Source organism: Nomascus leucogenys, chromosome 24, assembly GCF_006542625.1.
Source record: "Nomascus leucogenys isolate Asia chromosome 24, Asia_NLE_v1, whole genome shotgun sequence".
Taxonomy (NCBI): Eukaryota; Metazoa; Chordata; class Mammalia; order Primates; family Hylobatidae; genus Nomascus; species Nomascus leucogenys.
Window position 1 is genome coordinate 19,532,431 of NC_044404.1, and position 27,580 is coordinate 19,560,010.

At 46.9% G+C, this 27,580-nt stretch overlaps 1 protein-coding gene across 1 annotated transcript; it reads right to left on the minus strand.

The window, feature by feature from the left end:
- Positions 1 to 105: 105 nt before the first annotated feature.
- Positions 106 to 26,281, minus strand: LOC105737551 (aflatoxin B1 aldehyde reductase member 3). The gene is made up of 10 exons (XM_030805424.1): positions 25,715 to 26,281; positions 20,680 to 21,318; positions 18,306 to 18,491; positions 7,161 to 7,929; positions 4,849 to 5,036; positions 4,552 to 4,656; positions 3,678 to 3,774; positions 3,367 to 3,466; positions 2,665 to 2,794; positions 106 to 1,571 (listed from the first exon to the last, which is right to left on the minus strand). Exons 2-10 carry the CDS (start codon positions 20,791 to 20,793, stop codon positions 1,410 to 1,412), a joined length of 1,851 nt encoding a protein of 616 aa, XP_030661284.1. The 5' UTR covers positions 20,794 to 21,318; positions 25,715 to 26,281; the 3' UTR covers positions 106 to 1,409.
- Positions 26,282 to 27,580: the final 1,299 nt, after the last annotated feature.

Sequence of the window (27,580 nt, forward strand, 5' to 3'; positions counted from 1 at the left end):
CCTAGGCCTCTCAAAGTTCTGGGATTTCAGGCATTAGACACCGCGCCCGGCCTGTTTTGTTTTTTAAAAACAACTGTATTGAGACATGATTCAGACACTATATAGTTGACCTACTTAAAGTGATGATTTAATGCTGTTTCATGTATTCAGAGTTGTACAACCATCACAATCAATTTCAGAGCATCTTCATAAGCGCCCCCAACAGAAACCCTGTCCTCATTAGCAGTGAATCTCCATTTCCTCGCAAACCTCCTCCCAGTCCTAGGCAAGCAGTCATCTACTTTCTTTCTCTCAAATAGATTTGCCTATTCTGTACATTTCATATAAACGAAATCATACAATATGAAACCTTTTGTAAGTGGCTTCTTTAACTTAACATGTCTTCAAGGTGCACTTACATTGTAGATGTTTAAGTACTTCTGTTTGTTTGTTTGTTTGTTTGTTTGGAAACAGGGTTTGCTCTGTCGCCCAGGCTGGAGTGCAGTGGCACAGTCATAGCTCACTCCAGACTTGAATACCTGAGCTCAAGCAATCAGCCCGCCTCAGCTTCCCGAGCAGCTGGGACTACAGGTGTGTGCCCCGGGGCCCCAGTAATTTTCTTTTTATGTTTAGTGGAGACAGGGTCTTGCTTTGTTTCCCAGACTGGTCTGGAACTCCTGTCTTCAATCAATCCTCCTGCCTTGGCCTCTCAAAGTGCTGAGATTACAGGTGTGAGCCACTCTTTTTTTTTTAATGGCCGAATAATAGTCTGTTGTATGAATATACCACATTTTGTTTACCCATTCATTCATTCATGGACATTTGGGTTGTTTTTACTTATTGGCTATTGTGAGTAATGATAATGTGAAAACTCAAGCCCAAGTTTTTTTGTGGGGAGATAAGTTTTCATTTCTCTCGGCTATTTGCCCACAAGTGGAACTGCTGAATCCTATGGTAATTTTATGTTTAATCCTTTGAGAAACTGCCAAACTATTTTCCCAAGTGGTTGTACCATTTTACATCCCCACCATCAGTGTGTGAATTTCCTCCCCTGTCTGTTGCTCCCTCTCTCACCGTGTGACACGCTGGCTCCGTTTCCCTTTCTGCCATGATTGTAAGCTTCCTGCGGCCCTCACCAAGAGCAGATGCCGGCACCACACCCCCTTGTACAGACTGCAGAACCATGAGCCAAAGAAACCTCTTTCTTTATAAATGACCCAGTCTCAGGTATTCTTTTATAGCAACGCAAACAGACTAACACACAGCACCCTGGGAGGTTTTATTCTTCATTTGGTGGTGACTCTACTGTTAGGTTTTTGTCCAAATACTTCCATCCCTAAGAATTTACTGAGGCAGTTCTAAATTAGACAAAGCAGGAGAGAGTAAAAGAGGTGACAGAAAAGCCTTGGGCAGCCTGAGCCACGATGAGCCTAGCGGAAGTAGTTGGGACATTCGTGGGCAAACAAATGCCAGGCTTGATTAAAGGCATCCACGACGGCCGGCTCCAGGGGCCCTTCCTCTGCCGCTGCCAAGTTCTGCTCCAGCTGCTCCAGGCTGGACATGCCCAGGATGACCGCGTCCCCATGGGCACCCTGCAAGGGAGACGGCCAGACTTCAACCCTCTTCTGCTGCACAGCGACTCCACTCACAGCCCTCCCAGTCATGCCCCTGCCGAGATTTGGGCTCTTTTATATCCCGTATGTCCAGAAAGAACTTACGGTGCCTTGGATAGCTGTACCCATGTGACTCGAAACCTGTTTTCTTTCCCCTACTACCACTCGATCCTTCCAGACAGACCTACATTCACAGCCCAGTTCTGCCCCCCAGCAGCTGTGTAAACGTGGCTAAGTTATTAAACCTCTCTGAGACTGAATCCTCTTCTCTATTTTCAACATAGTCGTGTGTGAAAAATTATGTAGAGCACTTAGCTCCCATTTATTGAGCACCTACTATATATGTGCCAGACACTATTGCAACATCTAAGGCTGGAGTTGGATAAAAATTTGAAAGAGGAAGACATGAGGCACTGAGAGAGGGAAATTCCAGCTCCCATCAAAAGGATGAGACTAGTGGGCTTTACAGTTGAACCTGTGTTAAAATGTCTGCCCCTTTAACAGCTGGGTGAAACTCGGTTTCCTCATCAATAACACGGGGTAGTTATTTCATAAAGCCGAAGGAATAATGAAATCCCTGCAGTGAAGCCCTCATTACAAAGCCTGGCACTCAGATACCATCAAAGACCAATGGGAAGGCCGAGCGCAGTGGCTCAAGCCTGTAATCCCAGCACTTTGAGAGGCTGAGGAGGGCGAATTGTCTGAGCTCAGGCGTTCAAGACCAGCATAGGCAGCTTGGCGAAACCCTGTCTCTACTATAAATACAATTAGTTGGGCATGGTGGCACATGCCTGTAATCCCAGCTACTTGGGAGGCTGGGGGAGGAGAATTGCTTGAGTCTGGGAGGCAGAGGTTGCAGTGAGCCAAGATCGTGCCACTGCACTCCAGCTGGGATAACAGAGCGAGACTCTGTCAAAAAAAAAAAAAGACCAGTGGGAAGAGTGTTTATGAGAGTTGGAAGAAAGAAATTTCAGAGGAATCGAGAAAACAAATGCTTTGGGCTTCACCTAAAGGTAATGAATACTGGTCCCCCTGGAAGGGAAGAAGCTGAGCACCCAGGGTCACTGCTTACCTGCAGCTGTGAGTGGTGGTACATCCACCGGAGGGCAGCTGAGGTCATGCTGGGAGCGCTGGCGCCATACGCAGCCTGCAAGGCGTTCTCCACCAGGGCAATGCCCTCGAAGTGGTGCTCCTTCCAGAAGCTGTTCGGGGGGACGGTGGCACAGGGGTCAGTACAATCAGGGTCACACTGGGAGCCACAACCAAAGAGCCATCCAGGGCCACTGCCCCACCCCACACCCTGCAGCCCTGAGGGGCAGGTGTCCTTTCTGGTCATAGGTCTCCCACTTTGCTGGGCATCAGAACCACACCGGATGCTGGGCCCCTCCGTAGAGACCTCAACGAATCTTTATTCCTGAGAACTCATCAGCCTGCTCATTTCCCCTAAGGACATGAAGGCCACTGAGACGGGTCAGGACTCAGCCCCAGGCCTCCTGGACCTTCCCCCAAGGCTCGCTGTTTCCTTCCTAGCAGGTGATTGCTCAGCTCAGGAAAGAGCTACGACTTCAAGACCCCGAGGTCCAGGGAGCCTCCTTTCCTCCTGGAGGTCCCAAGACAACAAGAAAACCCACAGAGGGTTTGGAAATTCCTGAAGGAATGCAGGGGAGTAGGTGCACACAGCAAGGAAAGGCCTTACCCCAGGAGCAGCTCAGGACTTCATTCCACATAAAGCTGACCCCACCCCAGCCATCCACACCAAGCACCCCTAGCTCACCGATTCCTGTAGATCTCTGCCCATTGAGTCCCAAAGAAGCGGCCCATGGGCTGTTTCCCGTCCTTGTCCTCATACTTGTACTTGCCAGTCAGCAGGCCCCCTGCAGGAAGGCAGCAATCAGCCCCGGGGCCCAGAGTGCCCCAGAAGCTGACACATCCCTCAGGGCTCTGGTCTAGGGGAGGGGCAGGGACCCAGGAGGGCTGAAGGAAGCAGCCCAGCCTCTTGTCAAACCCTCCCTGTTTCCCAGGTCCTGGGCTAGGCATCTGTGGTTTGGGAATAGGCTGAGTCAGGGCCAGGAATGCTCCACGTACCAGCCAGAGGGTTGAAGGCATAGAACCTCAGTCCAAAGTGCCTGAGGCAGGGGAAGAGCTCCGTTTCCACCTGCCGGGTGGTGGCGTTGTACATGCCCTGCAAAGAGAAGGGCCCCAGGGACAGGGTGGACGTGTCAAAAGAAGGGACCTCAAACTTACCCTTATAGAACCCTTATTTCAGACCTTAACAATTCTAGGACTTTAACTATCTGGGCATATACTTATTCTTACTGGTGCTGGTGAAAGGGGCTTATGCCCGAGGAAAATTCATTCATTCTGCCAACTTTCATGAGCACCAACTATGGGCTGGTTGTCAGATTTAGATTCAAAAGCTAAAAGGACAAGGTCCCTTCCCTCAAACATTTTGTAGTAAGGTCAAGTATAAACAGTTATAATCGAGTCATGAGGCAATCATAATAGACTAGAAAGTTCTGTGACCAGTGCCTGGCACCAAGCAGGTGTACAAATATTTGTGCAATGAATCATGAGGAGGTAAACAAGGACCTGAGGTCTCAGGGTCTTCTGGGCCCGTCTAGAAAGGCTTCCAGAGGAAGAGACCTGAACCATTGTGTGAGACCTGAACCATTCTCCCAGGGAAGGGGCGGTGGTGGGGGAAGGGCTTGTTCCAGGCTGAGTGCAGGGGAAGGTAGGGAAGGAAGGGTCCAAGGTCACAGATAGGCAGGAAGGAAGCAGATGCCCAGTGGCCAGCCTGAGGAACTTGAATGGCATCCTGAGGGTATCTGGGAGCCATCTGCAGGCTTTCAGCAGGGGAGTGGCTGCTACGCAGAGGGCATGGGGGCAGTCAGAGGGGCAAAGACAGCCCAGGATGAGCAGGAGTTCTGGAGACCTTGGGCTCTGCAGCCCCAGCCCTCACCTGGTACACAGTGGGCAGGATCCAGCCATTGCTCTTGCAGAGGGTACAGATCTCGGCCACTTCCCAGGCGGCATAGTTGGAGAGGCCAAGCTCCACGAACTTGCCCTGCTCGGGTGAGGCTCCAGTCAGAACACAGTGCAGCCCAGACCAGGAAAGGGAGGCCAGGGTGGGGCCCCGGGGAATGCGGCTGTTCCCTGTTCCACCCTGGGACTGCCCTGGTGCCTCTGCTCTCACCATTAGGATCAGGATAAGGAGAGCAGCAGTGGACCACCTCCCAGAGCTCAGGGGTCCCCTCACCTCCTGGTGGAGCTGGTGGCAGGCACGCAGTGTCTCTTCCACCGGGGTGCTGTGGTCTGGCATGTGCAGGTAGAAGAGGTCCACTCGGGGACACTGCAGCCGCTTCAGTGACGTCTCCAGCTGGGACCGGAGACTGTCAGGCTTCAGGGAGTTCCCAAACAGTGGAATGGCCTTGGTATCAATTTTCACTGAGAGGAAAGAGAAATGAAATTCAGGGCCAGGCGCCGTGGCTCACGCCTGTAATCCCAGCACTTTGGGAGACTAAGGCAGGCAAATCAGAAGGTCAGGAGTTCAAGACCAGCTGGACCAACATGGTGAAACCCCGTCTCTAATACAAATACAAAAATTAGCTGGGCGTAGTGGAGTCCGCCTGTAGTCCCCAGCTAGTCCGGAGTCTGAGGCAGGAGAATTGCTTGAACCTGGGAGGCGGAGGTTGCAGTGAGCCGAGATTGTGCTACAGCACTCTGGCCTGGCGACAGAGTGAGACTTCTTCTCAAACAAACAAAGAAACAAACCAAAAGAAAAAAAAAAAAGAATCTTAGTTCCTTAGTGAACTGGACTAACAGGTGAGTGGAGAGTCTTCTTCCCACTTTTCACACTTAGGAAGTCACTTAGGCTGGCAGGAGGGCAGTCACTGGAGCCCTTGAGGCCTGGCAAGGAGCAGGTTTGAGGAACTATTCATCTGGAATTTATCCATTCCACCACCACCCCTCTGCTTCTCAATTGAACTTAACTTCAGATCAGATCTGAGGACTTTCGCCAGCCAACCTTGGACTCAGGCAGAAGACAAAGAAGGATTAAAAAAGAAAAGAAAAAAAAATCAGAAATAAGGGCCAGGCAGAGGGTGCAGATTTGTGGTGGCTCACACCTGTAATCTCAGCACTTTGGGAGGCCACAGCAGGAGGATCACTTGAGCTCAGGGGTTTGAGACCAGCCTGGGCAACAAAGTGAGACTCTGGTTTCGATGAATAATACAAAAAATTAGCCGGGCGTGGTGGCACTGTAGTAGTCCCAGCTACTCAGGAGACTGAGGTGGGAGGATGGCTTGAGCCCTGAGAGGTCAAAACTGAAATGAGCCATATCGCACCACTCCACTCCAGCCTGGGCAAAAAAGCAAGACCCTGTCTCAAAAAAAAAAAAAAAAAAAAATCAGAAATATGGTTAGAGCTCTCACCGAGTGGCAGCCAGGTGATCTAGAAAGAGTGTGGCACTGAGATGCATGCACAGGCTCGGTTCGTTCTGGATCTACCATGTGGTGAATCAGAGGAGAAATAAGACTCCACTCAGACACTCAGAGTGGAAGGAGGCAAATGGTGCTAATACTAAGAACAAAGAAACAGCTAACATTTCCCAGCCCTCACCATGTGCCTGCCAGGCATCGGCCTAAGCACTGCAAATGGCATCAGACTGAGGGCAGCTCCTCCTGCCCCTATACACACATCCTCCCCTCCGGCCACACCTGCCTCCTCCAGCACCCGCGGCATTGCCAAATCACATTTGCCTTTCCACACCCATGCCCACTGCCCTGACGCCCTTGCCCCTGGTACTCTTCCTGGCAAACTCCTATCCGTTCTTTCTTCACGGGGTCCCTCCCAGGAAGGGGTCACTCTGGGCTCCCCAGCCATCTCTAGAACTGGGGCTTCCTGGAGTGGATTAGTGTCCATTTCTCTCCAATAGCCTCAGACAGAGCCTCCCACAGAGAGGGCAGTGAGACCCTGTACCACCCCAATCCCTCATCCCCCTGAGGGAGCTGCCAAGGCTCCCTGGCACTGCCACCTTTGTGAGGTGTCCTTGTGAGTACAAGGTACTCAGAGCAAAGTCCGGGGCCAGGAGCAGGCTGGCATGTGCAAAGGAGGACGCAGATAGTGTGCTGGGTCCAAACTCTGATTTCAGCCTGTGCCAGGGAGTGCCAGGCGCTAAGAACAGAATTTCTGCAGATCAGGCCCGTCAAGGGCACCTGGAGGGCACAGGTGGGGACAGGAGCTGCACAATGCCAGATTCCAATGTTTTTCGTGCTCCAGAGAGGGGCTAGCCAAGTCATTCCAGGCAAGACCAAGTCATCCAGGCGTCAGTGAGGGTGCTGCCTACCTCCCGGAAGAGAAGAGAGACAACAGAAGAGAAGATGAGAGAAAAGTTGTCCGGAACTAGACGTGCCAAAGAAGCCTGGGGTTCCCAAGGCTGAGGACGGGGGCGGGGGCGGTGGGGGGACAAAGCTGTGGGTGCTGCTTGGGGCCAGGGAGCGCGGGGCGGTGCATGGCTGTGGACAGGCTCAGCTCTGCACCGTGCAGGGGAAGGATCGGGGCCACTGTTACCTCTGCAGTCGTTGCCGCCCAGCCCGAGCCCCAGGCCGCCCAGGATGGTCTCGGACTGGCCGTCGCTGTACACGAAGGCGGTGTCTATCTCTGTGTGGCCGCGCTCCAGGAAGGCGCGCGTGACTGCGGCGCTGGTGGGCGCGTCCATGCGGCGCCCCATCTCCATGGCGCCCAGCACCGTGGCTGGCCGGGCCCACGACAGCTGCCGGGACATGACGGCGGCAACGGGAGACTGCGACAGCCCGGGAGCGGCGCGCAGCGGTCGGAAGCACCAGCCCCGGAGCCGGCGCCCGCGTGGCTTTAGAGACTGGCTCGGGCCCCGCCCACCGGGGGGTGCAGCTGAGGGCGCGGCCGAAGGTGCCCAACGCCGCCCACTAGCTCGACTCCACGCTCGGCTACTAGGACCTTCTGCACTTGCACCGAACAAGCTGCGAAATGGCTGTGGCTTCGTACCAGTGACTCGCGTCTTGGAGATTTTAACACTCCTCAACGTCCCCAAGGGTGAGGGGGTCCAAGGGTGGCGACTATCCCAAAAGGCGGGGACTCTTCGGGCCTCCCTGCTCCGTCGTCCCTCCTTCCTCGGCCTTGCCCCAGAGCTGTCCTGGATCTCTGTCTCCTCCAGGAGGGAGCTTACCGGGTGGGGTGGACCTAGGGCTGTCGCGCCTGCCGTGTGGTCCTGGAGAATGAGGCTTACCAAAGGCTCAAGACAGCGTCCCCATGGAGTGACATGGTTAAAGTGTTGAACGAAAAGAACTGTTGGCATTGAATTCTGTGAATTAAGTGAAAAAAAAAATGACTGGCTCTGGTGACTTACCCCTGTAATGCCAACACTTTGAGAGATCAAGGCAGGAGGATCACTTGAGCCCAGGAGTTTGAATCCAGCCTGGGCAACATAGGGAGGCCCTGTCTCAAAAGAAAAGATAGAAAAATGGACCAGTGCCCAGCTGCAGTGAGCTGTAATAGCGCTACTGCACTCCACCCTGGGTGACAGGGGGCAAATCTGTCTCCAAATACAAAAGAAAAAAAGACCAATACACAGATGGAACAAATGAAAAACCAATAGCAAAATTGATTTAAACCCAATCATATCAATAATTACATAAATATAAATGATGTAAATGCTCACAAGTAAAAGGCAGTGATTGTTAGAATGGATAAAAAAGCAAAACCGAACTATATGGTAAATACTAGAAAGCTATTCAAATATAAAAACAGATAGTTTAAGAGCAAAAAGATGGGAAAAGACATACACTGACAAAACTAAATTTTAAAAAGTTGGAATGGCTAAATGAATATCAGACAAAGTAGATTTCAAAACAAAGAATACTGGCCCACGCAGTGGGCGACATACTGGCCCACACCTGTAATCTTAGCACTTTGGAAGCCTGAGAAGGGAGGATTGCTTGAGCCCAGGAGTTTGAGACTAGCCTGGGCAACACAGGGAGATCTTATCTCTACAACAAAATTTTAAAAATTATCAAATTGTGGTAGCATGCGCCTGTGGTCCCAGTTACTTGGGAGGCTGAGGTGGGAGAAACATCTAAGCCTGGGAGGTCGACGCTACAGATTGAGACCCTGTCTCAAAGCAACAACAACAACAACAACAACAAAAACTACCAAAGACAAAGAGGGACATATCAGAATGACAAAGAGGTCAATTAATAAAGAAGATATAATTCTAAATATATATGCACCTAAGCATAGATCATCAAAATACATGAAAAACAATAATAGAACTAAAGAAGTAGTAGATAAATACAAAATTATAATTGGAGATTTCAACACATCATTCTCAATAGTTGTAGAACAGTTATCAGTCATAATTTACAGAAACTCAGTAAAGGTATACAAGACTCAATGTTATTAACCAATTCCACATAAACAACATGAATGGAATATCCAACAACAGCAGGATATGCATTCTTTTCAAGTGCACATCCACCAAGATATACCATATTTGGAGGCATAAAACAAGTCTTAATAAATGTAAAAGAGGCCGGGAGAGTTGGTTCACGCCTGTAATCCCAGCACTTTGGGAGGCCAAGGCAGGTGGATTAACTGAGGTCAGGAGTTTGAGACCAGCTTGGCCAACACAATGAAACCCCATCTCTACTAAAAATACAAAAATTAGCCAGGCGTGGTGCCGTGCCCCTGTAATCTCAGCTACTCGAGAGGCTGAGGCAGGATAATCACTTAAACCTGGTTGGTGGAGAGTGCAGTGAGCCAAGATTAGGCCATTGCACTCTAGCTTGGGCAACAGAGTGAGACTCCATATTAAAAATAAATAAATAAATAAATTTTAAAGGATTCCAATCATACAAAGTACATCTCTGAACACGATGGAATTAAACTAGAAAATAATAACAGAGGCTGGGCGCGGTGGCTCGCACCTCTAATCCCAGCACTTTGGGAGGCCGAGGTGGGCAGATCACTTGAGGTCAGAAGTTCAAGACCAGGCTGGCCAATATGGTGAAACCCCATCTCTACTAAAAATACAAAAAAATTATCCGGGCATTATGGTGTCTGCCTGTAATCCCAGCTACTCAGGAGGCTGAGGCAGCAGAATTGCTTGAACCTGGGAGGCAGAGGTTGCAGTGAGCCAAGATCACACCACTGCACTCCAGCCTGGGCGACAGAGACTCTATCTCAAAAAAAAAAAAGAAAGAAAAGAAAATAATAACATAATTTAGAGCCTGAGAGGGAACTGAAAATAAGTAAATAAGTTAATAAATAGAAGAAAAAGGAAAAAGTAGAAAATAATAATGGAATGATATCTAGAAAATCTCCACATATTTAGAAATTAAATAACCCATGGGTCAAATATGTAATCACAAGGAAAATTAGATCATATTTTGAATTGAATGAAAGTAAAAACAGGACATATCAAATTTTCTGAGATGCAGCCACAGTAGTGCTATGAGGGAAATTTATAGCACCACTTTGACATATTACAAAATAAGAAATATTTCAAATCAATAATGTAAGCATTTACTTTATTTTTTTGTTTGTTTTGAGGCAAAGTCTCACTCTGTCGCACAGTCTGGAGAGCAGTGGTGCAATCTCAGCTCACTGCAACCTCAGCCTCCTGGGTTCAATCAATTCTCATGCCCCAGTTTCCTGAGTAGCTGGAAATACAAGCATGCACCACCATGCCTGGCTAATTTTTGTATTTTTAGCAGAGAAGGGGTCTCACCATGTTTGCCAGGCTGGTCTTGAACTCCTGGCCTCAAGGGATCCTCTCCCTCAGCCTCCCAAAGTGCTGGGATTACAGGTGTGAGCCACTGCACCGGCCGAGGCTTGTATTTTAAGAAACCACAAAAGGAAGAGTCAAGTAAAACCAAAATTAGCAGAAGAAAGGAAATAATAAAAATAATAGCCAAAATAGGCTTATGTGGGAGAATCGTTTTAACCCGGGAGGCAGAAGCTGCAGTGAGCCAAGATCACTCCTCTGCACACCAGCCTGGGAAACAGAGCAAGACTCCATCTCAAAGATAAAAAAAAAAAGCCAAAATAAATGAAATATAAAACAAAAACATCAGCAAAAGTCAGTAAAACCAGAAGTAGGTTCTATAAATACAACGCTAAAGTTGATAAACCTCTGGCTAGACTGATCAGGAATAAAAGAGAGAATTAACCACAGATTAACCACACCAGAAAGAGCAGAAGAGACACCACTACAAATTGTACAAAAATTAAAATGACAGTAGGGTAGATTATTAAAACCTTTATGTGAATACATTTAGTAAGTTAGATGAAATGGACAATTTCCTTGAAAAACACAAACTACCAAAGCCCACTAAGGAAAAATGAGACATCACGCCTGTAACCCCAGCATTTTGGGAGGCCGAGGCAGGCAGATCACTTGAGGTCAGGAATTGGAGACCAGCCTGGTCAACGTGGTGAGACCCCATCTCCACTAAAAATCCAAAAATTAGCTGGGTGTGGTGGTGTGTGCCTGTAATCAGTTACTTAGAAGACTGAGGCAAGGAGAAATGTTTGAACCCGGGAGGCAGACGTTCCAGTGAGCCAAGATCATACCACTGCACTCCAGCCTGGGCGACAGAGCCAGACCCCGTCTAAAAAAAGAAAAAAAAAACAAACCTGATTTTTTTTTTTTTTTCTTAAGACAGGGTCTTGCTCTGACTTCTAAGTTTGAGTTCAATGGTGCAATCATAGCTCACTGCAGCCTCAACCTCCTGGGCTCAAGCGATCCTTCTGCCCAAGCCTCCCAAGTAGCTGGGACTACAGGTGCACCTCACTACAACTGGCTAATTTTGTAAAAATATTTTTGTAGAGACAGAGTCTCGCTATATTTCTCAGGCTGGTTTCAAACTCCTGGGTTCAAATATTCTTCCTGCCTCACCCTCCCAAAGTGCTGGAATTACAAGTGTGAGCCATCTCGTCTAGCCCAGATATTGAATTCTTGATAAAAAAAAAAAAATACTTCCACAAAGAAAACTCCAGGTCTACATGGCTTCATTGGACACTTAAGGAAGAAACAACATCAATTCTGCACAAATGTTTCTAGTATATAGAAGAGGAGAGGTCACTTACCAACTCATCTTGAAGCTAGCATTACCAGATACCAAATGACACAAAGATGTTACAAGAAAAGAAACTACACACATATCCTTCATGGATCTAGACACAAAATCCTCTTTATTTTTTTCAAAAATCCTTTTAAAACTTAGCAAAATGAATACAGTAGTAAATACAAACAACAATGTATCATGACCAAGTTAGTTTCATCCCAGGAATACAAGGTTGCCTTAATATTTTAAAATCAATCAATATAATTTACTATACTAACAGGCTATAAGACAAAACCCATATCACCATCTCAATAGATGCAGAAAAAGCATTAGACAAAATTTAATACCTATTCATGAAAGGAAAATAAACCTCTCAGCCAACTAGGAATAGAAGGGAATTCCTGAAACTGATAAAGGGCATCCATAGGCCAGGAGCAGTAGCTCATGCTGAACATCCTGGATTCTTCCTCGATTAGGGAAGAAAAATTTGGAAAAAGGAATCTGAAAGAAGAAAGCATTTACTTCATAACTGAAATGTAAGCAATTGAGGCACCTGCATGTAATTGTAACGATAAAATAAGAGTTTACATTTATTCTAAAATTATTTAATATATGTATTATGACAAATGGCTAGCCATTTGGATCAAAGATATAACCCAGGCCAAACGATAAAGGGTTAACTATGAAAAAAATATTTGTAACATTTATGGAAAAAAGACTAGTATCCTAAACACAGCTTTTTTTTTTTTTTTTCTTTCTGTGGAGGATGGGGTCTCACTTTGTTGCCTGAACCTGGGAGGCAGAGGTTGCAGTAAGCCAAGATCGCACCACTGCACTCCAGCCTGGGCAACAGAGTGAGACTCTGTCTCAGAAAAAAAAAAAAAAGAAAAAAGAATTTTAACATTTCCCTTCCTTCCTACATTAGAAACAGAACAAAAAGAAATGTCCTATTCCTTCTACTCTTGAATTTTCGAGTGTGCCTTTTTATTCATCAACTTTATTTTCATATTTCTTCTCTATGTAATTTACTTATTATTAAGCGCGATCTTTTAAAACTATATCTGGCCTTAATTGTTTGTGTTTTGTTTTGTTTTGAGATAGGGTCTCACTCTGTTACCCAGGCTGGAGTGCAGTGGTGCGATATTGGCTCACTGCAACTTCCACCTCCCAGTTTCAAGCGATTCTCCCACCTCAGCTTCCTGAGTAGCTGGGACTATAGGTGCACACCACCACACCCGGCTAATTTTTTTTTTTTTTTTTGGTAGAGACAGTGTTTCACCATGTTGGCCAGGCTGGTCTTAAACTCCTGAGCTCAAGTAATCTGCCAACCTTGGCCTACAGGCATGAACCACCACACCTTGCCTAAATAATTATACAGAAGCTCTCCAGGATATATTCCTAAATTTTAAAAACACAAAAAACAGGTACAGAGTATGCTAATTTTATTTATATTTTGAGTTTAACAAAGGAAGAAAATGGCTGGGCATGGTTGTGCACACCTGTAATCCCAGCACTTTGGGAGGCCAACACAGTAGGATCAATTGAGCCCAGGAGTTCAAGACCAGCCTGGGCAACATGGTGAAACCAAGACTCTACTAAAAAAACAAAAAACTTATCCAGCCATAGTGGTGCATCCTTGTAGTCCTGGCTATTCAGGAGGCTAAGGTGGGAGGATCACCTGAGACTGGGAGGTTGGGGCTACAGCGAGCCCATGCTGCACTCCAGCATGGGCAACAGAAGAGAGACCCTGTCTCAAATAAGTAAATAAATTTTAATGAACATAAATAAAAACGAATTATACATGTTAATAGTTACTCCAGTAATTTTATCTCTAGGAATATAGCCTATGAAAATAGTTAAGTATGTTTACCTCAGAGTTTGTTCTGACAGTAGAAAACTCTGAAAACAATCTAAATCTACATGTACATAATGAAGAACAAGTTAAGAAAAAAACATTTTTTTTTTGAGACAGGGTCTTACTCTGTCACCCAGGCTGGAGTGCATGCAGTAGGGTGATCTCAGCTCACTGCAGCCTTGACCTCTCAGGTTCAAGCAATCCTCCCACCTCAGCCTCCTGAGTAGGTGGGACTAAAGGTGCATGCCACCACGCTGGGATAATTTTTGTATTTTTTGTAGAGACAGGGTTTTGCCATGTTGCTCAGGCTTGTCTTAGACTCCTAGCTTCAAATGATTCACAGCCTTAGCCTCCCAAAGTGCTAGGATTACAGGTGTGAGCCACTGGACCCAGCCAAAATTGTTGTCTACTTATATAATATCATGAAGATATTAAAAATGATGTAGAAATATATTTGAAGAGAAAGTTGTAAACAATAGTTCAGTGAAAATACTGTATATATGTTATAAAACACCACTGGAAGGGAAAAGTGTGACTAGAAAAGTCTGGAAGACACATATTAAAAATAGTATTTTTGTGCCGGGCACGGTGGCTCACACCCGTAATCCCAGCACTTTGGGAGGCCGAGGCGGGCAGATCACGAGATCAGGAGATCAAGACCACCCTGGCTAACACGGTGAAACCCCGTCTCTACTAAAACTACAAAAAATTAGCCGGGCGTGGTGGTGGGCACCTGTAGTCCCAGCTACTCGGGAGGTTGAGGCAGGAGAATGGTGTGAACCCGGGAGGCGGAGCTGGCAGTGAGCCGAGATCCCGCCACTGCAGTCCAGCCTGGGTGACAGTGCGAGACTCCGTCTCACAAAAAAAAAAAATAATAAAATAAAAATAGTATTTTATCACTGGATAGTGGTAGTACAAGATTTTTTTTCTGTATTTTCCAAGTTTTTTATAATGAAGTAGTTATTTTGTATAATAATTCATTATATATATTACTTAAATACAAGTATATATAATTTGTGTTATATATCTATATTACTACATATATATGTATGTATTGAATGCTTATTTTGTGCTAGGCACTAGGACAAAATTCCAGGTGCAGGGGAAACTGGTAGGAACAATATAAGCAAGATCCCTGCTCTCACAGAATTTACAGAATTTAGGGCCAGGTGTGATGGCTCAAACGCCTATAATCCCAGAACCTTGGGAGGCCGAGGCGGGTGGATCACTTGAGGTCAGGAGTTCGAAACCAGCCTGGCCAACTTGGTGAATGAAACCCCATCTCTACTAAAAATACAAAAATTAGCCGGGCGTTGTGGTACACGCCTGTAGTCCCAGCAGGAGGATCTCTTGAACCTGGAAGGCAAAGGTGGCCGTGAGCTGGGATCACACCACCGCACTCCAGCCTGGGCGATAAGAGTGAGACTCCTCAAAAAAAAAAAAAAAAAAAAAAAAAAAAAAAGAATTTATATAATTTATGTTCCAGGGAAGGCAGTAGAGTGACAATAAACAGATGAATGAATGAACAAAGTAATTTTAGTTAGTGATAAGTTCTATGAAGAAAGTTATAGGATGGTGGTGTTGAAATAACTGGATTAAAGGGTCCAACTTTAGTTACAGCAATCAGGAAAGGCCTCTCTGAGGTAACTTTTGAGCCAAGAGGTGAATGATAGGAAAGAGAAAGCAGGTGAAGACATGCGGGCAGAGCATTACAGCAGAGCAACACTAAGTGCAAAGCTCTGAGATGGAAATGAGGTTGTTGAATCTGACAGAAAAGGGGCTGGTGTGGAGGAGGGAGGTAGGAGGAGAGATGGAAGATGAAGACAGGGGTCTGATATTGTAGGCCCATAGGCCACGTTCAGGAGTTTGGACTTTATTTATTTATTTTTTTGAAATGGACTCTTACTCTGTCGCCCAGGCTGGAGTACAGTGGCGCGATCTTGGCTCACTGCAACTTCCACCTCTCAGGTTCAAGCAATTCTCCTGCCTCAGCCTCCTGAGGAGCTGGGACTACAGGCATGTGCCACCACCTGCAGCTAATTTTTTGTATTTTTAGTAGACACAAGATTTCACCATGTAGACCAGGCTGGTTTCAAACTCCTGACCTCAAGTGATCTGCCCATCTCAGCCCCCCAAAGTGCTGGGATTAAAAGCATGAGCCACCTAGCCCAGGCTGGACTTTATTCGAATTGTAATGGGAAACCACTGAAGGGTCCTGATATGGTTTGGCTGTGTCCCCACCCAAAATCTCATCTGGAATTGTAGTAATCCCCATGTGTCAAGGGAGGGACCAGGTGAAGTTAACTGAACCATAGGGGTGGTTCCCCCCATACTGTTCTCGTGATAGTGAGTTCTCACAAGATTTGATGGTTTTGTAAGGAGATTACCCCTTCACTCGGCTCTCATTCTCTTTCCTGCCACCATGTGAAGGAGGATGTGTTTACTTCCCCTTCTGCCATGATTTTATAAGTTACCTAAGGCCTCCCCAGCCCTGCAGAACTGTGAGTCAATTAAACCTCTTTCCTTTATAAATTACCCAGTCTCAGGTGTTTCTTCATAGCAGCAGCACGAGAACAGACTAATACAGGTTACATGCTTAGGAGGTACATTTAGGAGCATGTAAATGATGTCATCTGAACTATGTTTCAGAAAGATCACTCTGGCTGCTGTGGAGCCAGGATTTTAGTGGGGCAAGAAGACAAACAGGAAAATCAATAATGAAGCTGCTGCAATAATCCAAACACCTGGACCAGGGTGGGAGTAGAAGAAATGGCTAGAAATGGTCAGCTGCTGAGTGTATTTTGGAAGCAGAGGTGACAGGACTCGCTAATAGACTGGATGTGGGGCGAAGGAGAAGAATTCAGGATGACCCTCAAGTATATGACATGAGCAAAATGGGGGCTTTCTTGTGAGTTTTTTTTTTTTTTTTTTTTTTTTTTTCTTGAGACAGAGTCTCGCTCTGTTGCCCAGGCTGGAGTGCAGTGGCACGATCTCAGCTTACTGCAACCTCCGCCTCCCAGGTTCAAGCAATCCTCCTGCCTCAGCCCCCCTAGTAGCTGGGATTACAGGCACGCACCACCATGCCCGGCTAATTTTTTTTTTTTTTTTTGAGACGAAGTCTCATGCCCAGCCTGGAGTGCAGTGGCGCGATCTGCAAGCTCCGCCTCCCGGGTTCATGCCATTCTCCTGCCTCAGCCTCCTGAGTAGCTGGGACTACAGGCACATGCCACCACGCCCGGCTAATTTTTTTTGTATTTTTTAGTAGAGACGGGGTTTCACCGTGTTAGCCAGAATGGTCTCCATCTCCTGATCTCGTGATCCACCCGCCTCGGCCTCCCAAAGTGCTGGGATTACAGGGTGAGCCACCATGCCTGGCCTTTTTGTTTTGTTTTGTTTTGTTTTGTTTTGAGATGGAGTCTCACTCTGCCGCCAGGCTGGAGAGCAGTGGCCCATCTCGGCTCACTGCAACCTCTGCCTCCCAGGGTCAAGTGATTCTCCTGCCTCAGCCTTCTGAGTAGCTGGGACTACGCCACCACACCTAACTATTTTTTTTATTTTTAGTAGAGACAGAGTTTCACCATGTTGGCCAGGATGGTCTTGATCTCTTGACCTTGTGATCTGCCCACCTCGGCCTCCCAAAGTGCTGGGATTACAGGCGTGAGCCACCGTGCCTGGCCTCTAATGTTTGTATTTTTAGTAGAGATGGGGTTTTGCCATGTTAACCAGGCTGGTCTCAAACTCCTGATCTCAGGTGATTCACCCACCTTGGCCTCCCAAAGTACTGAGATTACAGACATGAGCCACCACGCCTGGCCTAGGACACCAACTTTTTTTTTTTTTTTTTTGAGACAGAGTTTGGCTCTTGTTGCCCAGGCTGGAGTGCAATGGCATGATCTCGGCTCACTGAAACCTCCGCCTCCCGGGTTCAAGCAATTATCCTGCCTTAGCCTCCCGAGTAGCTGGGATTACAGGCATGTGCCACCACGCCTGGCTAATTTTGTATTTTTTTTAGTAGAGACAACAGTGTTTCTCCATGTTGGTCAGGCTGGTGTCGAACTCCCAACCTCAAGTGATCCGTCTGCCTTGGCCTCCCAAAGTGCTGGGATTACAGGTGTGAGCCACCATGCAGGCCTAGGACACCAACTTTACAAGAGTTGCCTAGAAGACGTGAAATGGCAGAAACTTCTAAAAAACAAACAATCCCCATCTATTTGGACACAGAGCAGAGATGTACCTGTGACTTAGCATGGACCTGGCCACATCCTTATCAAAAATATTTACTAGTTAGTATGTTAACATTTATATTAATGAAAATTCATTTATGTCTCTTAACCTTTCTTCTACCCACCAACCCCCACCTTCCAAGAAAGATTAGTAACAAAAAAGAAACTACAATGTAACAATCATCTCCAAGACCTCTTTTTTTTTTGAGACAGAGTCTCATCTCACTCTGTTGCCCAGGCTGGAGTACAATGGCACGATCTTGGCTCACTGCAACCTACACCTCCCAGGTTCAAGCAATCCTCCTGCCTCGGCCTCTCAAGTAGCTTGGATTACAGGCGTGTGCCACCATGCCCAACTAATTTTTTGTATTTTTAGTAGAGACTGGGTTTCATCATGTTGGCCAACCTGGTCTCGAACTCCTAACCTCAGGTGATCCACCCGCCTCGGCCTCGCAAATTGCTGGGATTACAGGCGTGAGCCACCTCACCCAGCCAAGACCTCATTTTTATAAACAATGAAGATTTATGCTGTTACCTTGACCTCCTGCCAGTAGGGTCCCCCACGGGTGAACATGAAGTAACTATACATCTGATTCCTCCTCTGGAAGAAATCTATGTCCTCCTTGATATTCACCATCCAAGGCCGACCATCCCCATGTACACGGAGATACAGAGTATTGAACTGGGACCAATCATAAGACATCTTCCTCTCAAAAGCACTCTAAGATATTGAAAGTAAAGTTAATTGTACCTCATTCTCCACTATTAGCAAAATGTGAGTCATCACCAAGTCAGCATCATCAACAGGATTCACTAACCATTTTTCTGACTTTCTGCCCCATAAGAAGGCAGATAAACCCAGTGATTACTATTTTAGCACAAAATACTGACATAGTTATATGTTTCTAAGGTAATGTTCAACACACAACTGGCCCAGGACAGTGTTTACATGGGGTAGGCACTCACCTGTGTTCAATGAATGGAAATGAATGTATTTCCTTTACCTGGTCCTATGGAGCAATGACTTTTTTTTTCCTTTTTTTTTTTTTTTTGAGACGGAGTCTTGCTCTGTCACCCAGGCTGGAGTGCAGTGACGCAATCTCGGCTCACTGCAAGCTCTGCCTCCTGGGTTCACGTCATTCTCTTGCCTCAGCCTCCCAAATAGCTGGGACTACAAGCACCCGACACTACGCCCGGCTAATTTTTTTGTATTTTTAGTAGAGATGGGGTTTCACTGTGTTAGCCAGGATGGTCTCAATCTCCTGACCTGGTGATCCACCCGCCTTGGCCTCCCAAAGTGCGGGGATTACGCGCCTGGCCTTTTTTTTTTTTTTTTTTTTGAGACGAAGTTTCACTCTTGTTGCCCAGACTGGAGTGCAATGGCACGATCTCAGCTCACTGCAACCTCTGCCTCCCAAGTTCAAGCAATTCTCCTGCCTCAGCCTCCCAAGTACCTGGAATTACAGGCATGCACCACCATGCCCGGCTAATTTTTTGTATTTTTAGTAGAGACAGGGTTTCGCCATGTTGGTCAGGCTGATCTCAAACTCCCGACCTCAGGTGATCCACCCACCTCAGCCTCCCAAAGGGCTGAGATTACAGGTGTGAGCCACTGCGCCCGGCCAAGGAGCAATGACTTCTGAGTGGCCTATTTTATGACAACTGCCTTTCCACAAGTCAGAAAACTATAGAGAAAAGAGGTTAAGTTTTAAAAGTGATATTTAACAACAGTAGCTAGCATCCATTGAATATTTGCATTAATTTGCATGCATAATTTAATCCTCACAACAATGCTATGATAGGTTATTAGCATCTTACCCCATTTTACAGATAAACAAACTGAGCACTCAGCTAATAAGTGGTATATCCAGTGCTGTTTAACTCCAAAATCTGTGTGCTTAACAACTATCTATACTGCCTCTCTCTTTAAAAGTGGAATTCAGTGTTCATTTCCAAAGGTATTTAGTTATAGCAATATCAAAGGTACTCTGATGTCAAAAATACCGATGTCTAGATATGAACTAATATTTATTAGCTGTGTAACTTTGGACAAGTTACTAAATCTATCCAAGTCTGTTTCCTCATCCATAAACCTGGGATGATCTTACCTCAGGGGACTGTTGTGAGTAATAAATGGGATAATGTATATAAAGTGCTTAGCACAAGGACTGGCAGGCCACGCTTAATAAATGTTATCTACTATTTTCATTATTCCAGAATGAATATTTGGGCCAGGCGCAGTGGCTCACACCTGTAATCCCAGCACTCTGGGAGGCCAAGGGGGGTGTGGATCATCTGAGGTCAGGAGTTCAAGACCAGCCTGGACAACACGGTGAAACCCTGTCTCTACTAAAAATACAAAAATTAGCCGGGCGTGGTGGCGTGCACCAGTAGTGCCAGCTACTCAGGAGGCTGAGGCAGGAGAATCGCTTGAACCTGGAGGGTGGAAGTTGCAGTGAGCCGAGATCACGCCACTGCACTCCAGCCTGGGTGACAGAGCAAGACTCCATTTCAAAAAAAAAAAAGAAATCCACAGGCTGACCCTACATCCACTCTACAAACCCCCTGGTCATTACAGAGGTTGTGGTCTTTGTTAGAGGAGATGAAAATTCTCCAAAAATCTTTCAAATGTCTAACCTCTCAGGATTCCTGAAACATAACAATGCTCATTCCTGGCCCAGAGCAATGCCCAGAAACAAGTCACTCCTCCTCCTCAGAAACCACTTCCCCCTTGTGCTTCCACTTCACACTTGTGCCAATAGTTACTTATCCCCAGACACAGGTGAGGTGCCAAATATAACATGCCAGGTGTTTTCATTTACAGAAACAAAAGCTATCTTCTATAGTTTATGCTACAATGAAGTTCACCCCTGTTCACTAGAAAACCATGGCTCCTGGGCCTCACCTACCCTTGGAATCCTGGATATCATTGCACAGTACCCACTTCGGGTAGAATCCCCGTCCTGAGGCGCCTCACAGCTCAGAGTTCCATATAGCAGTGCACTTTGGTTATTCTTGCCCATTTTCCAAAACACTTCACTTCTGCCTCCAGTCGTCTCATCAGAAGTCACTGTCCACTTATCCCCCGGAACTGCCAGACAACCTTGGCTTGTTCCAGCAAGACCTCATGCAGAGGGCGGCCTTCCGGTCCTCTCCAATGATCCACAATTTCATCCTTCAAATGCCTAAAATGGTACATTGCTTCATCTCTAATTGCTTTATCGAAACTAACATCAGGCTTCTCCTCAGGAGAAGTTATATCCAAAGCAACTTCTTTCTGGTGATCTCCTTGCAAATCCCCTTCAGTTCCTCTGTGAGGAGGCTTTGCCAGGAGAAGCCAGTGGTTTCTGAAGACTACTGGAATACTCTGCAAAGCGAATACCCAAAAATGGATACAAGGCAGAAGCTGGCTTAGAGAATTTTCTGAGAATATAAGTACCACGCAGCAATTTGTGAACCAAAGCCATGGTACAAAAAAATCAAAATGTAAGTTTCTTCCTGGGCTAGCAAGGGCCACCAAGAAGCTTCAGCAAATAACCCAATTCTACCTATAACAGAAGAGACATAGAAGAATTATCAGCATACCAATGAATGCATCACAATTTCAAATTCAACAGAAATCAGGTATTTTGAAATTTGTTAACTTATTTTTTATTATTATTATTATTATTATTATTATTATTATATTATTATTATTTGAGACAAGGTCTTGCTCTGTGGCCCAGGTTGGGTGCAGTGGCACAATCACAGCTCACTGTAGCCTCTACTTTCTGGGATCAAGTGATCCTCCCATCTCAGCCTCCCAAGTAGCTGGGATTACAGGCACACACCACCATGCCCAGCTAATTTTTAAATTTTTTGTAGAAATGGATCTCCCTGGCCGCGCACGGTCCCAGCACTTTGGGAGGCTGAGGCGGGTGGATCACGAGGTCAAAAGATCGAGACCATCCTGGCCAACATGGTGAAACCCCGTCTCTATTAAAAATACAAAACTTAGCTGGGTGTGGTGGTGCGCACCTGTGGTCCCAGCTACTAAGGAGGCTGAGGCAGACGAATTCCTTGAACCTGGGAGGAGGAGGTTGCAGTGAGCCAAGATCGTGCCACTGCACTCCACCTGGCAACAGAGTGAGACTCTGTCTCAAAAAAAAAAGGAAGAAAAAGAAATGGATCTCCCTGTGTTGCCCATGATGGTTTCGAACTCCTAGGATCCAGTGATTCTCCCCTCAGCTTCCCAAAGTGCTGGGTTGTAGGAATGATGCACTGTCCCCGGCCTTTTTTTTAATTTTCTTTTTATAAGAGACTGGGTCAGGCCGGGTGCAGTAGCTCATGCCTGTAATCACAACACTTTGGGAGGCCGAGGCAGATGGATCACCTGAGGTCAGGAGTTCGAGACCAGCCTTGACAACATGGTGAAACCCCATCTCTACTAAAAATAATCCAGGCGTGGTGGCAGACGCCTGTAATCCCAGCTACTAGGGAGCCTTAAGCAGGAGAATCACTTGAACCTGGGAGGCAGAGGTTGCAGTGAGCCGAGATCACGCCACTGCACTCCAGCGTGGACAACAAGAGCAAAATTCCATGTGGAAAAAAAAAAAAAAAACAAAAAACAGGGTCTTGCTCTGTCACCCAGGCTGCAGCGCCGTGGCAAGATGAATAACTCATTGTAGCCTTGAACTCCTGGGCCCTGGGCTGAAATGATCCTCCCACCTCAGCCTCCAAGGTAGCTGAGACTACAGGTGCACACCACCATGCCCAGCTAATTTTTTAAAAAAATGTTGGCCGGGCGCGGTGCATCACACCTGTAATCCCAGCACTTTGGGAGTCCGAGGTGGCCAGATCACTTGAGGTCAGGAGTTCAAGACCAGCCTGGCCAACATGGTAAAACCTCGTCTCCACTAAAAATACAGAAATTAGTTGGGCGTGTTGGAGAGCGCCTGTAATCCCAGCTACTGGGGAGGCTGAGGCAGGAGAATCACTTGAACCCAGAAGGTGGAGGTTGCAAGTGAGCCGAGATTGCACCACTGCACTCCAGCCTGGGTGACAAGAGCGAAACTCCATCTCAAAAAAAAAAAAAAAAAAATTGTAGCCCACCACGGCGGCTCACACCTGTAATCCCAGCACTCTGGGAGTCTTAGGCAGGCAAATGACTTGTCGTCAGGAGTTGGAGACCAGCCTGCCCAACATGGTAAAACCCCGTCTCCACTAAAAATACAAAAATTGGCCTAGCACGGTGGCTCATGCCTATAATCCCAACACTTTGGGAGGCCAAGGCAGGTGGATCACCTAGGTCAGGAGTTCAAGACCAGCCTGACCAACATGGTGAAACCCCTACAGAAAATACAAACAATTAGCCAGGTGTGGTGGCCCATGCCTGTAATCCCAGCTACTCGGCATGCCTAGGCATGAGAATCACTTGAACCTGGGAGGCAGAGGTTGCAATGAGCCGAGATCGTGCCACTGCACTCCAGCCTGGGTGACAGGGTGACTCCAATAACAACAAAAAAAATTAGCAGGGCATGGTGGTGGGCACCTGTAATCCCAGCTACTCGGGAGGCTGAGGCAGGAGAATCGCTTGAACCTGGGAGGCAGAGGCTGCAATGAGCCAAGACTGCACCATCACACTCCAGCCTGGGCAACAAAAGTGAAACTCTGTCTCAAAAAAAAAAGTACAAAAATTAGCTGGGTGTGGTGGCGGGCACCTATAGCATGGTGGCGGGCACCTATAATCCCAGCTACTCGGGAGGCTGAAGCAGGAAAATCGCTTGAACCCAGGAGTGGGAGGTTGCAGTGAGCCAAGATCAAGCCACTGCACTCCAGCCTGGGCAACAGAGCAGGACTCTGTCTAAAAAATAAAGAAATAAATAAAAATAAAAAATTGTAAAGCCAGGCGCGGTGGCTCACGCCTGTAATCCCAGCACTTTGGGAGGCCAAGGTGGGTGGATGACAAGGTCAGGAGTTTGAGGCCAGCCTGACCAACATGGAGAAACCCCATCTCTACTAAAAATACAAAATTAGCCCGGTGTGGTGGCGCATGACTGTAATCCCAGCTACTCGGGAGGCTGAGGCAGGAGAATCGCTTGAACCCAGGAGGTGGAGGTTGTGGTGAGCCAAGATCACGCCATTGCACTCCAGCCTGGGCAACAAGAGCAAAACTCCACCTCAAAAAAAAAATAGAGATGAGGTCTTGTTATATTGCTCAGACTAGTCTCTAACTCCTGGGTTCAAGTGATCCTCCTGCCTCAGCCTCTGGAGTACCTGGGATTACAGGCATGAGCCACTGCACCTGATGAATACCATTCCTAATACTTTTTTTTTTTTTTGAGACAGAGTCTCACTCTGTCACCCAGGCTGGAGTGCAGTGGCATGATCTCAGCTCACTGCAAGCTCTGCCTCCCGGGTTCATGCCATTCTCCTGCCTCAGCCTCCTGAGTAGCTGGGACTACAGGCACCCGCCACCACGCCCGGCTAATTTTTTTTTTTTTTTTTTTTTTTGTATTTTTAGTAGAGACAGGGTTTCACTGTGTTAGCCAGGATGGTCTCGATCTCCTGACCACGTGATCCACCTGCCTTGTCCTCTGAAAGAACTGGGATTACAGGTGTGAGCCACCACGCCCAGCCTACTCCTAATACTTTCGTATCACCCTGATATATATTATCTCATGCCATCCACACACAAATCCTATGAAACAAGTCAGATACATATTTCCTTTCTGTAGGATACAGACACCAATAGGTAAAATGACATTATCAATACTTTTTTTTTTTTTTGAGACGGAGTCTTGCTCTGTCACCAGGCTGGAGATCTCCGCTCACTGCAATCTCCGCCTCCTGGGTTCAAGCGATTCTCTTGTCTCAGTCTCCTGAATAGCTGGGATTACAGGCGGGCACCACCATGACCAGCTAATTTTTGTAGTTTTTTTTTTTTTTTTTTTTCAGTAGAGATGAGGTTTCACCATGTTGGCCAGAGTGGTCTCGAACTCCTGACCTCAGGTGATCCGCCCACGTGGGCCTCCTAAAGTGCTGGGATTACAGGAGTCAGCCAGCCACTGCACCCAGCCTTTTTTTTTTTTTTTTTTTTTTTTTTTTTTGAGATGAAGTCTCGCTGTGTCACCCAGGCTGGAGTGCAATGGCACGATCCTGGCTCACTGCAACCTCCGCCTCCCGGGTTCAGGTGCTTCTCCTGCCTCTGCCTCCCGAGTGGCTGCAATTACAGGTACCCGCCACCATGCCTAACTTTTTTTTTTTTTTTTTTTTTAAGACAGAGTCCAGCTCTGTCACCCAAGTTGGAGTGCAGTTGCGCGATCTCGGCTCATTGTAACCTCCACCTCCTGGTTTCAAGTCATTCTCTTGCCTCAGCCACTGGGATTACAGGCGTGTGCCACCACGCCCAGCTAATTTTTGTATGTTTAGTAGAGACAGGGTTTCACCATGTTGGCCAGGCTGGTCTCGAACTCCTGACCTCAAGTGATCCGCCCGCCTAGGCCTCCCAAAGTGCTGGGATTACAGGCGTGAGCCACCGCGCCCAGCCGACATTATCAATAAGGTTTGTTGATAAATCAAAACCATGTAAACAGTATGTTTTCACATGTATTATAAACGTTAAGGGAACCAGGAAAAATTAACAGCTAATCTGAGGTCCTGGAATTATGGATAATATTTAAATTCCCCCGCGCCGGTTGCACTTAAATGATTTTACCTCTACACATACCAAAATTTGAGAAACAAATGATAGCTCATGTTTTCCAAACCCTCCGTAGTGTTATTTCTCTAATAATATAACTTTAATTATAAATGCTTTGTTTCATTTTTTTTTTTTTTCTACCAGTGAACAGAAAATCTAACCTATTAACTGGGCAATACCGCCCTGAGGTTGACGGTGGGTTTTGACAACACAATCCACGCAGCTAGAAGTGAGTAGAGTTAGTAAAGCTATCCATGGCTTACCATGTGCCAGAAACTGCTCTAAGTGTTTCACTGACGGCTCACAACAATCCTGAGAGAGGTACCATTATTACTACAATTATGGAGACGAGGAAACTGACGTTCCAAGACTAATTTACCCGAGGTCACACAGGTAGTGAGTGGCAAAACTCTTCTGCCTTGGCGTTTACCTCCCGCACTCACGGCCTGGCCTCCGGAGGCCAGACATTCGCCGCGCTGGGGAGGCCCCCTCAACCTTCAAGTGCCAGGGCTCTGTCGCCCCACACTCGGGACACACCAGCCGCCGGCCTGCCACCGCTTACCTCCCTGAGCCTATAGTGTGGCTTCCGCCCAGAAGCCACTTTACCCGTATAGGTCCATCTGCTTTTCCCTTCCGATGCCAAACAAGGCGTCAGAACACTAAAGTTCCGGCCGGGTACAGAAGCCCAGGAAGGATAGCAAGGACCCCGTAGCCCAGCCAACTGAGGTTTTTGGAGGTTTTTGGTCCACTTAGTCGCCAGTTGTAAGGAAGCAGTGAGAATTGAGATAAGTTTTTCGCCTCTCCTTCCTGTATCCTTTCAGGCGGCAAACTCCATCCCTGCGTCTTTTTTTTTTTTTTTTTTGAGACGGAGTCTCGCTCTGTCGCTAGGCTAGAGTGCAGTGGCGCGATCTCGGCTCACTACAACCTCTGCCTCCCAGGTTCAATCAATTCTCCTGCCTCAGCCTCCCGAGTAGCTGGGATTACAGGTGCGCGCCATCATGCCCGGCTAATTTTTGTATTTTTAGTAGAGACGGGGTTTCACCATGTTGACCAGGATGGTCTCGATCTCTTGACCTTGTGATCCACCCGCCTTGGCCTCCCAAAGTGCTGGGATTACAGGTGTGAGCCACCGCGCCCGACTGACATTTTTACTTTTTTTATTTTTATTTTATTTTTTTGAGATGGAGTTTCACTTTTGTCGCCCAGGCTGGAGTGCAATGGCACAATCTCAGCTCACTGCAAAACCTCTGCCTCCCAGGTTCAAACGATTCTCCTGCCTCAGCCTCTGAGTAGCTGGGATTACAGGCATGTGCCACCACGCCCGGCTAATTTTGTATTTTTAGTAGAGACGGGGTTTCTCCATGTTGGTCAGGCTGGTCTCAAACTCCCGACCTCAGGTGATCCGCCTGCCTCGGCCTCCCAAAGTGCTGGGATTACAGGCGTAAGCCACCTTGCCCGGCCCACGTTTTTACTTTTTATATGAAAGAGATATGTTAAAAAGGAGCCAGGGCACCTGTAATCCCAGCTACTCAGGAGGCTGAGGCAGGAGAATCGCTTGAACCTGGGAGGCGAAGGTTGCAGTGAGCTGGGATCCTGCCACTGCAGTCCAGCCTGGGCAAAAGAGTAAGACTCTGTCTCAAAAATAAAAATAAAAATAAAATAAATAAAATAAAAGGAGCCAGCTGAGAGAGACTGAAGGCACAGAAAATAAGAGCAATAATCAATAGAGTGATGCTTCTGAGAAACAGAAGTAACAAAACATAGGACATAGGGGGAGCTTTAGACAGAAGGGAACGCTCATCCATGCCTGTGACAAAGTAGGCACTTAATAAATATTTGTAAATTGAGTAGATCAATGATTTGGGACCTTCTGAAGACTCATCTATATTGATAGAGGAATTTATAACTGATTTATAGAAGGCTACATTCTTCTGCATTTTGCATCTTGCCAAGTCGTTCTCTGAGGTCACCCTAGCTTAGGCTTTTGAAATACCTTGTTATCACGTGCATGCAGACTTTTTCAAGAAATGTAGAGACAGAAAAGAATCTCTGATCCTGAACTCTTTTACATGATTTTTAGGCTTCTCTCTCTGTGTCCAGTGTTTTTCAAAATGAGTCCCTCTCATAAC

What these genes read in the sequence shown, in the direction of transcription:
- LOC105737551 (XM_030805424.1), bottom strand. Translation starts at nt 20,793, where the DNA reads ATGGGCAAGAATAACCAAAGTGCACTGCTATATGGAACTCTGAGCTGT. An exon ending in TGATATCCAGGATTCCAAGG is followed by an intron (nt 18,492 to 20,679) that starts GTAGGTGAGGCC and finishes TCAATATCTTAG; the next exon opens with AGTGCTTTTGAGAGGAAGAT. An exon ending in TCCTGCCCACTGTGTACCAG is followed by an intron (nt 3,775 to 4,551) that starts GTGAGGGCTGGG and finishes TTCTCTTTGCAG; the next exon opens with GGCATGTACAACGCCACCAC.